Source organism: Neoarius graeffei, chromosome 19, assembly GCF_027579695.1.
Source record: "Neoarius graeffei isolate fNeoGra1 chromosome 19, fNeoGra1.pri, whole genome shotgun sequence".
NCBI classification, from domain to species: Eukaryota; Metazoa; Chordata; class Actinopteri; order Siluriformes; family Ariidae; genus Neoarius; species Neoarius graeffei.
The window spans coordinates 44093199-44106353 of record NC_083587.1 but is presented as its reverse complement, the minus strand read 5'-3'; the positions used below and the strand labels follow the sequence as shown (position 1 = coordinate 44106353).

Below are 13155 nucleotides of genomic sequence, written 5' to 3'. Positions count from 1 at the left end.
ACAAAACAGTGGTCTGCGCCGGACAGTTTGTAGCCATACAGTCTGTTAGAGCAAGCCGAACAGCTTGAACACGGAACTGCTACTGTTGCCAGATTGGGGGTTTTATGTGCATTTTAGCGGATTTGAACATGTTTTGGGCTGGAAAACGTCAGCAGTATCTGGCAACACTATAGCTCTTCTTCATGACGACAACCGGAAGTGTACCAACACGATGGGGCGTGTAGCGCCACGTGTGGCTCGGGTGCACAATAGCCCGATTTCACTTGTGCATGTAGGATTGGATTTCTCTGGCACCCCTGCTGGGACCCTTTGCTCGATTACCAACAGCAGCTCGATTTGGACGTGCATGTAAACGTAGTCATTGTAAACTATTTGTTGTTTACACCCAGTGCCTACACTGCTGATGACTTGAAAGCCTACAAAGGGCTACAGGCTTACAATTATGTTGTTAATGGCTTGGTTCGTGATATTACAGCTGTTATTAAGAATAACCTACACATAGTTATGGCCAAGGTAATTTTGTTTATCTTTTAATAATATATCTTTTCAGTTGAAAAATTAATCATTTTTGTTACTATTAAGGTATCCATAATTTAGGTTAATTTATCCAAATTATACATATGTATTTATGATATATGCCTACACAACAACTATGCTTTATTTATATAATAGGAGGGAGAGCAAGCCCCAAACCATCCTAAATTATTATTATTAAATTGTAGAAGTCTGTGAGGCTTGCTCCTCATATAGTTATCAACTTGGGGCCACTTTAGCATGTTTTAAATCTGAATTTCTTGCGTTTGCTTACCTCAAAGTGTCCGCAGATCATGCACAGACTTATCCATTATATCCACAGTTTTTTGCCAAGTCTCACACAGGTTTCTTTCAAGTCTACTGTTGGGCCAATAAATCATAAATAAAACAGCTCAGATTTGTTTGTTTAAGTCGTTTGCCACTCCACTTTATTCTCGTGGGTTCACATACCGCTGCCGTTATTTCCCCCTAATCACGAGTTTGTTGGTCTTCCAAAATGGCGCAGGGTCTGTTTACTTCCGGTTTCGGGTGACGTCAGTGAAATCCCTCTATATAATATAGGGGAGAGCGGGGTAAGATGAGCCACCCCCTGTTTCTAAGAAACAGTAAACAAATGTGACCATGTGACCACATTCAAAGGGGGGCGGGACCATTTACTTATGCCGCTTTTCCACTACCAACGCGGCTGAGTTGGGCTGAGCCGTGCAGTGCTGAGTTGGGCTGAGTCGAGCTGAGCGGGGCTGTTGGAGTTGCATTTCGACTACAACCGCGCTGAACCGTGCTGGCTGGAAGTGGGTGGACACATTGGGTGGAGTTAGCGAAAGTGGGTGGACGTCTCGTGATGTCGTTAGGCGGCGCAAACAGTGACATCAGTGACCTTTTAAGCGGTAGTCTCACGACCCGGATAGTAAACAATAAACATGGAGTCGTTAGTGTTGCTGGTCTTGGTGCTGTGGCTTGTTGTCACCGACAATGCCAACAGATACTGGCAAGAGCGTATAGATGAGGCGAGGCGCATAAGGCTTCAGAAATTCTCGTAATTCGTAATTCTTCCGGGTTTACGTTGTTTACAGATCCCAGCGTGCTCGCGGGGTGTGTGTGGGCATGTGAGGACACTCCTCCTCACCAATCAGTGCACAGGGGAGTGTCTCCTCACGCCCCTAGCCCCACTCGGCTTGGTTCGGCTCACTTCAGCCCCACTCCAAAACCGTGCGAGTTTTGGGGGCTGAGCAGGGCTGAGTCGTGCTGTTCTGCGGTAGTCGAAACGCGAGCCGTGTCGGGCTGAAGCGAGCTGAAGTGAGCTGAAAAAGGGTAGTGGAAAAGGGCCATTACACTTGTGGAGAGGAGCACCACATGTCAAACTAGGTGAGGGAGATATTTATAAAAATGTGTTTTTGTGTTTTCTAAGTCAATTCCATGTTTGTCCACAGTGAAGATGATTTAGAGAAGACAAAAGTAGAATAATATTTAGACACATTAGGGTTAAGTTAGTGGCTTTCTAAGCTATGATATAAATGCTAATAAAAATAATTTTGATTAGCCTAATCCCCTTTATTAGCATTTTTCTACAAAATGGTGGCCACGGCGTAAGATGAGCCATTAGATGTGGGGCAAGTTGAGCCACTGGCTCAACTTACCCCATTGGTGGCTGAGCTTACCAAACAGGGGGGAGCGGGGTAAGATGAGCCACTTTTTACATTTTTCATCATAACTACATGTTAAAGCCATTTTTGCTTCCAGTCTACACACCATACCAAATTTCAAAGTGTACTGTTACTATCTGAGCAAAAAATAATTGATAAGCTCTTATGGTTAGAGTGATATTACCTCTTGAAAAAAAATGTCAAGTGGCTCAACTTACCCCATGCACGGGGTAAGATGAGCCACTGTGTGGGGTAAACTGAGCCAACACAAAACATGTTAGGTTAACAAAGTAAACAACTTTTATTATTAGAAATGCAATCAATGAATCAAGTCAAGCCAGTCAAGTGGGGGATAGGGCCGTTGCATAGAGAAGGGGAGATGAAGAGAGAGGTGATAGAACGAGATGGGATAGGGAGGGATAGATAGATGGATAGAGAGAGAGATATGCGTAGATAGATAGAAAGAAGGATGGTTAGACAGGGAATGAGAGATATACTATATTATAGAAATTACTAAAACAGTAGAGCAGTGCCAAAAAATCTTATTTCTTTCAGTAGGTTAAAACACTGCTAAAACATGCAGCAATCATTCAATCATTTCATCATTATTCAATGTTCCAAGCGTTCAAATGGCAAGGGAACACCATTTGCCTCTCCCTTCGTGCTGTCCCCCCAACAGTAAAGGGGCGGGGCAATTTTTTCACGATATCCTGTCTTGACAGGACAGCCTCATCTTTCTCTTTGAAGACAAAGGTTGGCTTTCTTGAAGAGCCATGGCATGACCGGCTTCTTTTGAGAAATCTTGCCTCTATTTTGAAGACATCCAATTTGATTATCTGGCCAATGAAGAAATGCATTTTCTTCTTCCCCGTGAATTTTGCCACAACATAATCCCCCACATCTAACAACTGGTCTTCCCCATCTGATGTCATACAAGGACTATCAGGGTCATCATCCAAGGACATGTGCGTGTCATCAGAACTGCTGTCTTCTTCAATTTGAACAGGTATCTTTCTTCGGGGGGCGGCACGGTGGTGTAGTGGTTAGCGCTGTCGCCTCACAGCAAGAAGGTCCTGGGTTCGAGCCCCGGGGCCGGCGAGGGACTTTCTGTGCGGAGTTTGCATGTTCTCCCCGTGTCCGCGTGGGTTTCCTCCGGGTGCTCCAGTTTCCCCCACAGTCCAAAGACATGCAGGTTAGGTTAACTGGTGACTCTAAATTAACCGTAGGTGTGAATGTGAGTGTGAATGGTTGTCTGTGTGTCAGCCCTGTGATGACCTGGCGACTTGTCCAGGGTGTACCCCGCCTTTCGCCCATAGTCAGCTGGGATAGGCTCCAGCTTGCCTGCGACCCTGTAGAAGGATAAAGCGGCTAGAGATAATGAGATGAGATGAGATCTTTCTTCGGACTTTTGGTGGCTTCTTTTGTCTTTCTTCTCTCATTCTTTCCAATTCTTCTTTTACTGGGGTGTCAGTAAGTATCCTAGTTTTCACTCTTTTTCTTTTTGTTTGTGCTTTTCTAGGTGCTGCCTTCGGAAGTGGGAGGATTGACGCAGGAGACTGATACCCCCCAGTCTCCTGGCTAGGCTGGGCTGGGGTGGCTGGCTGCTGGCTAGGCTGGGCTGGGGTGGTGGCTGGCATTCGGCAAGACAAATTTTGTCGTTTCATGAAAGAGAGGAACCAATCCTTTCCTCATCTCATCTCATTATCTCTAGCCGCTTTATCCTGTTCTACAGGGTCACAGGCAAGCTGGAGCCTATCCCAGCTGACTACGGGCGAAAGGCGGGGTACACCCTGGACAAGTCGCCAGGTCATCACAGGGCTGACACATAGACACAGACAACCATTCACACTCACATTCACACCTACGGTCAATTTAGAGTCACCAGTTAACCTAACCTGCATGTCTTTGGACTGTGGGGGAAACCGGAGCACCCGGAGGAAACCCACGCGGACACGGGGAGAACATGCAAACTCCACACAGAAAGGCCCTCGCCGGCCACGGGGCTTGAACCCGGACCTTCTTGCTGTGACGCGACAGCGCTAACCACTACACCACCGTGCCGCCCCAATCCTTTCCTATTCATAGATTTTGACATACAATTAATTCAATGCAATGAATCATACAATTACTTATATATATATATATATATATATATATATATATATATATATATATATATATATAAAACAGCTCTATCTTTTCGATTGTTTCTTTCAAAAACTGACCTGCTCTTTCCTTGTTGTACCAGTTGTCTGGCATTGTCACATTGTTTAGTTTTCCAAATTCATAAGCAAGCTGCTTGCATTTTACAGGGCTTAACCCGTGGAACTGAAAAGACATTGTCTTAATGTGGCTGGCAAGGTCTGCCTCCATAATGTGACTGAATACCATATGAGCTGATGCCAACTTGGTATAACCTGTCTCTACCTCTCCATTCTTTATCTTTTCAATGAACCTAGTCAGAGTCATCCTGTCCAAATGCATATCCCTCGCCACAGCCCGAATAGGTCTGCCTTTCCTGACTTCCTCTGCGGCTCTCTCCAAAACTGCACGGGACTGTGCGGCCCTGTCTGTTTTTCTTTTGTATGAGCGTGGCATCATGCACACCTGTAATAACAGAGGGCATTATTTTATTTATTAAAAACCTTTTAAACATATTATTTATATTAACATGTTATTTGTTTGTTTATTTGTTGTTGTTGTCATATATGACCAGTAAATGTGAAAACTTAAGTGTCATCCATAGTTATCCGTATGTACCCATACCCACATATATAAACTTATATTATCAATTCTTTGGAGAATTTTCCATTCTATGTCTCCTTTAACCATCAAAGTTACTATGAAGCTGATAAGTTAACCTAAAAACAGCGCCAAATGTTGCCTGGTCCACCTTGGATTCCAACCCCTCGTTCAATGAAAATTTATTCACATTTTCAAAATGTATTTTAGACCTACATTTACATGCCATGGTCAATGGTGATTTTGACTATAAATATAACAACAAATTGAGCTGAATTGAATATAAGATCACAATACATTTAATTTATACATTAATTCTGTGGTTCCACAATTCCAACAGTTTTGTGAGACTTTGCAAACAATGCCATGGAAAAAGTCACTTCAGACTTACTGCTTTCCAGCCGTTAAGAGAAATTCTGTCTCCTTCGTGTAAGAGAACCGAAGTTCAGCTGGCAGAGCACGGGCAGAGTCAAAACTGATAATGCGGGGCATGCCCTGTGCGTACACACTCCATCTGTGGGAAGAATATGCAGACAGATTAAAGGGTATTTTAAGATGTCATTTTTGTTCAGGCAGCTGGCAATATGTATAAAGTCCCAGTGGCGTTGACAACCCACACAAACCTAAATATCTCCTGTCGATGTTCTAGCTCTGCCCTTCTTTCTTGATGGGCTGCTGGGTTGCTATCCTGGAACTCGAGCAAAGCTGAGATGGAAATGTACAAAGGGCAACATTCAATGAAAAGTTCGATAATCTTGTTTTTTGTTTTGGTAATGTGACCTAAATCTTTTTATTATCAACAAAGAAAAGCATATTATTATTATTATTATTATTATTATTATTATTATTATTACAGTATAAAGCAAAACTGTGCATTGATTTGTTGGCCAGAAATTCATCTGCAGTATGCAAAAAAGTGTGTGTGTGTGTGTGTGTGTGTGTGTGTGTGTGTGTGTGTGTGTGTGTGCAAAATAATACTGTACATTTGCAAGAAAATATTGCTGGTGAATTTTCAAGTACACTAGTAAATGTGATGTGCAGCCACTAAGGCTATGATTTACCTTTAGCTGGTCTTAAAACAAGCTTCTCGTTACAGCTCAACCAACGGTAACATGGAAACAAAACCTCAGCCCCTTCAGGCGTTGTAATCAAGATCTTATCACAAAACCACTTGTTGTCAACATCCAAAAATGGCTTGGAGTAGAGTTTCACAAGTATGAGCTCCCCCAGAGATGCTTTACACGTTACCTCAATTTTCCGTTCCTGTAAAGATATAGATTTTTGGGGGGGGTTTTTGGGGGGAGATTCTGTGTGTACTTACAGTATTTAGTTTTAAAAGAGATGTGATGTGATTGTGTGAAATGATCTCCACTCTGCCTGTCTGGTACACACCGTAAACCCCGACACGTTTGATGGACATAATGTTTAAGTGGAAACTTATTGCCACTAACATTTCAGTTTTTCAAATAAAAAATTTATGTACATTTTCCCCAAAATAAATACCTTTCAGACCAACTCAAAAGTTTTGATCGTTACCTTAAAAGTTTTGAGTGTTCCCTCACTCCCATGATCCTTTGCAATACACTGAAGCCATAAAAATGCAACTTTTAGCAATTATGCTACTTTTTCATGTTTTTTACAATACTCATTCCACTGATATATCAACTTAATAAGGACATGTGCCCCTCTGTTGAGTTAAAACCACAATTTGTAAACTGGATTCTTACCATAAGTAAGTAACAACTAATTTTGAATCAACTCAAAACATTTAAGTTCAAATAACTTAAATTGTAGCACAATAGAAAGGAGCTGATATCATAACCCGTAATCCTTTGCTAAATTATATAGTGGCTAAACATCATGTAAAACCCTGTCCGGCTGAGTCAGGAAAAGGTTAAATGCACTGTTACAATGAATAATGTATATTATAGTATTGTTTACAGTGTTATTTTTGCAATTTTCCCACGTGATATACAACTCCAATTCCAAAAAAGTTGGGACAAAGTACAAATTGTAAATAAAAATGGAATGCAATAATTTACAAATCTCAAAAACTGATATTGTATTCACAATAGAACATAGACAACATATGAAATGTCGAAAGTGAGACATTTTGAAATTTCATGCCAAATATTGGCTCATTTGAAATTTCATGACAGCAACACATCTCAAAAAAGTTGGGACAGGGGCAATAAGAGGCTGGAAAAGTTAAAGGTACAAAAAAGGAACAGCTGGAGGACCAAATTGCAGGGAAGGTAAGTGGCAGAATCACTGCACCTGACGTGAATTAACCTGTGTTTGTGTGTCTCCCCCAGTGACCATGCCCTTTAAAAGGAGAGAGAGAGCAGAGAAAGGGAGCGCTCCCCAACCTGGACACTTGTGTGCATGCCTGTCTGACTGGGAGAGTGTGAAAGGGAAAGCTAAAACAAAGTTTTTTGTAACACTCAGTTCTGGCCTGCCGTGCTTCAACACCTTCAACAATCGTTACAGTGGTGCTGAAACCCGGGAGGGAGTACAGAAGAGAACAGCCCCATGGAGTCCTCCCCCTTCAAGGACCTGGTCCATGCCCTCGCCACAGCCCAACAGAGCCAGCACCAGGCACTGGTCGCCCTCCAGAAGGAGCAGGAACAACGGTTCGAAGCCTTGGTGCTGGCGCTGCAGGAAAATTGCTAGGCGTTCCGGCACCTACTCGCATCGGGGGGGTCCACCACCACCGCCGCGGACCCTCCCCACCTCACCCTAACGAAGATAGGTCCACAGGACGACCCCAAAGCCTTCCTCGCTCTTTTTGAGCAGGCAGCAGAGGCGTGGGGTTGGCCGGTGGAACAGCGCGCGGCGCGCCTCCTCCCCCTGCTAATGGGCGAGGCACAGCTGATCGCACTACAACTCCTCGCCGACAGCCGGCTGGTCTACACCAACCTCTGCAGAGCCGTCCTCCAACGCGTGGGGTGCACCCCAGAGCAGCAACGGCAGCGCTTCCGCGCGCTGCGCCTGGAGGAGGTCGGCCGGCTGTTCGTGTTTGGCCAGCAACTCTGGGACGCCTGCCAGCGGTGGCTGAGGGCCGACAACCGCGATGCCGAGGGAATCATCGACCTGGTGGCGCTGGAGCAATTCATTGCCCGACTTCCGGAAGGAACAATGGAGTGGGTCCAGTGCCATCGCCCGGCATCGCTGGATCAGGCCATTGTGCTGGCAGAGGACCATATAGCGGCTGTTCCGACGGCAGGACAGCGTGTCTCCTCTTCTCCCCTCTTTTCTCTCTCTCTCTCTCTCTCTCTCTCTTATTGACCTGCGCGCCAAACTCCACACACTCTCGCACCTAACCCAGGAGAATTTGCGGCAGGCCCAAGAACATCAAGTCTGTCTGTACGACAGGGGTACGCGCCTTAGGGAATTCACACCGGGAGATAAAGTACTCATGGTGTTGCCCACGTCGAGCTCCAAATTGATCGCCAGGTGGCAAGGACCCTTTGAGGTCACATGGCGAGTCGGGGACATCGACTATGAGGTGAGGCGAATGGACAGGGGCAGGGCATTACAGATTTACCACCTTAATCTGTTAAAACTTTGGAACGAGGAGGTCCCCGTGGCGTTGGTGTCGGTGATTCCAGAGAAGGCGGAGCTGGGGCCGGAGGTTCAAAAGGGAAAATTGACATCGCCCACTGCTCCGGTCCCTTGTGGAGACCACCTCTCTCTGACCCAACTCACGGAGGTCACCAAGTTGCAGACAGAATTTTCTGATGTGTTCTCACCCCTGCCCGGCCGCACCCACCTCATAGAACACCACACTGAGATGCCCCCAGGGGTAGTAGTGTGCAGCCGCCCTTACAGACTGCCCGAACACACAAAAAATGGTTCGGGAAGAACTCGAGGCCATGCTCGAAATGAGCATCGTCGAGGAGTCCCACAGTGACTGGAGCAGCCCGGTGGTCTTGGTTCCCAAGGCCGACGGGTCGGTCCGGTTCTGTGTCGACTATAGAAAAGTCAACGCGGTGTCTAAATTCGATGCGTACCCGATGCCTCGTATTGACGAGTTGCTCGATCGACTAGGCACGGCTCATTTTTATTCGACACTGGATTTGACAAAAGGATATTGGCAGATCCCCTTGACTCCGCTATCCCGAGAGAAAATGGCCTTTTCCACACCGTTTGGCTTACACCAGTTCGTCACACTTCCTTTTGGGCTGTTTGGGGCGCCCGCTATGTTCCAGTGGCTTATGCATAGGGTCCTCCGCCCCCACGCCACCTACATGGCCGCATACTTGGACGATATAATTATTTATAGTAATGACTGGCCGCGGCACTAGACCACCTGAGGGTCGTCCTTAGGTCGCTGAGGCAAGCGGGTCCCACAGCCAACCCAAAGAAGTGTGCGATTGGGCAGGTGGAAGTACGGTATCTGGGGTTCCACTTGGGCAATGGGCAGGTGCGTCCCCAAATCAATAAGACAGCAGCGATTGCGGCCTGCCCGAGGCCCAAGACCAAAAAGGGAGTGAGGCAGTTCCTGGGGCTGGCTGACTACTATCATAGGTTTATACCTAATTGTTTGGACGTCACCAGCCCGCTGACTGATCTCACTAAAAAGGGGCACCAGATCCAGTCCAGTGGACGGAGCAATGCCAGCGGGCTTTCTCTGAGGTAAAGGCTGCACTGTGTGGGGGGCCACTGTTACACTCCCCTGACTTTTCTCTCCCCTTTGTTTTGCAGACGGACATGTCGGACAGAGGGCTGGGGGCTGTTCTGTCCCAGGAGGTGGAGGGGGAGGACCGTCCAGTGCTGTACATCAGCCGGAAGCTGTCAGTGCGCGAGGGCAGGTATAGCACAATAGAAAAGGAATGCCTCGTCATCAAGTGGGCGGTCCTCGCCCTCCGCTACTACCTGCTGGGGCACCCTTTCACCCTCTGTTCGGACCACACGCCCCTGCAGTGGCTCCACCGCATGAAGGATGCCAACGCGCGGATCACCCATTGATATCTGGCACTCCAGCCGTTTAAGTTCGAGGTGGTCAACAGGCCGGGGGCACAGATGGTTGTGGCGGATTTCCTCTCCCGTCAAGGGGGAGGGGGGGAGTCAGCTGCAGGCCGGACAGCTCCCCGGCCTGAGTCGGGCGGTGGGGGCATGTGGCAGTGGGGGCGTGGTCAAGCATCAGTCTGTGAATGGAGGGCGGAGTCAGGGAAGGTAAGTGGCAGAATCACTGCACCTGATGTGAATTAACCTGTGTTTGTGTGTCTCCCCCAGTGACCGCACCCTTGAAAAGGAGAGAGAGAGCAGAGAAAGGGAGCGCTCCCCAACCTGGACACTTGTGTGCATGCGTGTCTGACTGGGAGAGTGTGAAAGGGAAAGCTGAAAAGCTAAAATAAAGTTTTTTGTAACACTCAGTTCTGGCCTGCCGTGCTTCTGTGCTCCACCCACCTTCAACAGTCATTACAGACATCAGTTAAAATATTTGAGTAGCTGACTAGCACTCAAATTTAAAAATCATTAGCTCAGATTTATTGAGTATAAAGTACTTCATTTTCCAAAAACTTGAAATATCTAAAGTTTAAAACTTCAGAAAAAAATGAAATGTTAGTGGTAATCAGTTTCCACTAATATTTTGAGTTCACTGAGCAGTTGGGGTTTACAGTGCAGATAAACACTGAATGAAACAAACTAACAAAACTATACCATGTTGTGTGGTACATGTTGTTCCCACATTAAATACAATGCAAAGTAACTGAAGAATGTTGGGTTGCATTCAGGTAACTTTGAATCAGTCAGAATCCCTCAGAGCTCCTATATAATGAAACTAACTTAGAATCAAAAGATTTATATGAATGCAATTACTTTGTTCACAGTACAACACACCTGTTGTCTTTATGTTTGTAGAGCTTTTTTTTTTAAAATACATTTCATGTAAGCACATTTAGTGCAATCCAGTGTTGAAAAAAAAAATTACATACAATTAACACATGCTGTCAACCATAGTGAACATCTGTAGGCTACCAATTAGCCTCCTCAGCTCTTGCTGCCATATGTGTGCACTTACTGATCCTTGCGAAAAGTTAGAGAAGAGTCCTGTATCCAAATCCTTTTCATCAATCTCATTCTGGGGACCCTGGAATTTGATGGAGATGGAGCTTGTTGTGCCAGCCAAGGCTCTCTTCCCTGTGTATGCCGTCACTGTGTAGATCACCATCGTTATTCTGTACGGTGGGAGAAGGAGAGTTTGTGAGTGAATGAGTGAGTGAGCGTGTGAATACGTGAGTAGAGTGAGTGAGCGTGTGAATATGTGAGTAGAGTGATTCAATAAGTGTGTGAATTCATAAGTAAGTGTATGAGTGAGTGAATAGAAGTGACTATGATAGTGAGAGAGTGAATATGTGAGTGAGTGTCTGAATGAGTGAATAAGTGAGTGAATATACAAGTGAGTGAGTGACTATGTGAATGACTGAGAGAGAGAATGAGTGAGTGAGATGATTAGGGATTGAGAAAAGGAGGAAGACCATGAGACAAGTAGTTTTCATAGTGGTTTGATTTCTGTTGAAATTCTTTGTAATGGTGGAAGGTCTGAGCAATGAATGATAAAACTTCATACTGTCAAGGCCAAATGAATAGTATTAGTATTTGCAGCAACAGCAGTAGTAGTAGTAGTAGTAGTAACAGTAGTAGTAGTGTTAGTAGTAGTAGTAGTAACAGTAGTAGTGGTAGTAGCATTAGTTACTACTGAAAAAAATATGAAAAAGATCAGCCACTAATGCTTACCAGAATATTTTCGATGTTTTCTGAAGTCTTACTGTTGATCAGACTAGTGTTCTCAATGGCTACGAGCAGGACTCAGAAGACAGACAAGGAGTGGTCTTGCTTTTAAACTACAGGTACGCCTACACAGATGGCACACTTAGGCCACCCATTTTTTATCTTTAGGTTCACGGATTTTTTCAGCATATTTTTGATGATGTCAGTCGAAATAAAAATAAAAGTGTCCTTGTCCAAATTTTTTTTTTTTTGCATGGCAAAATTTCAATGTCGGATTAAGATGAAAATATAATTTAAATTCAAGACACACACACACACACACACACACACACACACACACACACACACACACACATTTTAACAGTGCAAACAATGCCACAAAAAGAAAAGATTCATGCGTTGTCATGCCGACCGAGGCTGTTGTGTTTCCCGCTTGTGGTCTCGTCACTCGTCACTTCCGGAAGGGGCAGTGCTGAAGTAAGTAGCTCGAATACGTAGCTCAATAGGGTATACATGCACTAAGTAGCTCGGCAGAAATCGCATAATCTAGGTCGCGTAGCTTGATTCCGAGAAATCAAGTTCGGTTCAATTTCAGCCGAATTAAGGTGTATACATGGCATTTTGAACTTCGATTTCAGTCGAGCAACGGCAGAAATTCGATTCTCTCTATGTGCATGTAAACGCACTGAGTGACACCTTAGATGAGCTTTTCATCCATGAGAGGATAAATACTTGATACACCCTACTAGTCAGACAGAACTGAAGAAGCCTTTCGGATGAGAGGTGAAACGTCTTCAAGAATCTTCAAGCAAGTCCAGTTGCTCTCTTTTACCACCCACAGTTTACCATGACCTGGATGACTGAGAATCTTCACAGACATACCTAAGAAAAAGCATCGTAGTGTGCATGATATTGTTGGTGGGAGTGCTCTTGAGGGAGAAACTGTTAAGAAACTCAAAACATACTGGGAGTCCTCCAAACCCTCTAAAACTTCAGCCCCAGCCCCTAAGAGAGCCTCTGTGAGCAATTCAACCAACCATCAGAGCAAGAAAGCTTCACCACCTCCACCCCCGGAGTCCCCACAGCCTGGTCCATCCCAAATCCAGCTCGCATCTTCCTCAGAATCAGAGGATGACTCTCCAGCCAACAGAGAGTCTGAGGTAGCAGATGAGGAAAAGTGCTGTGTCTGTAAGAGGTTCTACATCCCTAGGAATCGCACTGATGGAGATCTGTATATAACCAACTGGGTCCAGTGTGTTAACACACAATGCAACCACTGGGTGCACCTAAAGTATTGTACCAAGCTAGCTAGATCTGGCACTCGGTTTTTATGTGACTGTTGCACAGTGAACAGTAAGCAATGATATGTAAATAATTGACTGATATTATTAATTCAACTCCATGTTATTTTGGAGTATCTTCTTGTATAAAACTGTTTGAGATGAATGAGAGGTATGAATGTGGAAATTAATAAATTTTATATTGTGGTATATGTTCC

General features: G+C 45.1%; 1 protein-coding gene across 1 annotated transcript in view; it reads right to left on the bottom strand.

Moving 5' to 3' along the window:
* LOC132867301 (polyunsaturated fatty acid lipoxygenase ALOX15B-like) overlaps positions 1 to 11755 on the bottom strand; it is a 29472-nt gene extending 17717 nt beyond the window's left edge. The window contains exons 1-5 of the mRNA XM_060900121.1: positions 11664 to 11755; positions 10948 to 11104; positions 5981 to 6182; positions 5543 to 5624; positions 5311 to 5433 (exon numbers count right to left, since the gene is read on the bottom strand). Coding sequence (XP_060756104.1) covers positions 5311 to 5433; positions 5543 to 5624; positions 5981 to 6182; positions 10948 to 11097 — 557 coding nt within the window. The 5' untranslated portion in view covers positions 11098 to 11104; positions 11664 to 11755. The remainder of the gene's footprint in view (positions 1 to 5310; positions 5434 to 5542; positions 5625 to 5980; positions 6183 to 10947; positions 11105 to 11663) is intronic.
* Between the last annotated feature and the right edge of the window lie 1400 nt (positions 11756 to 13155).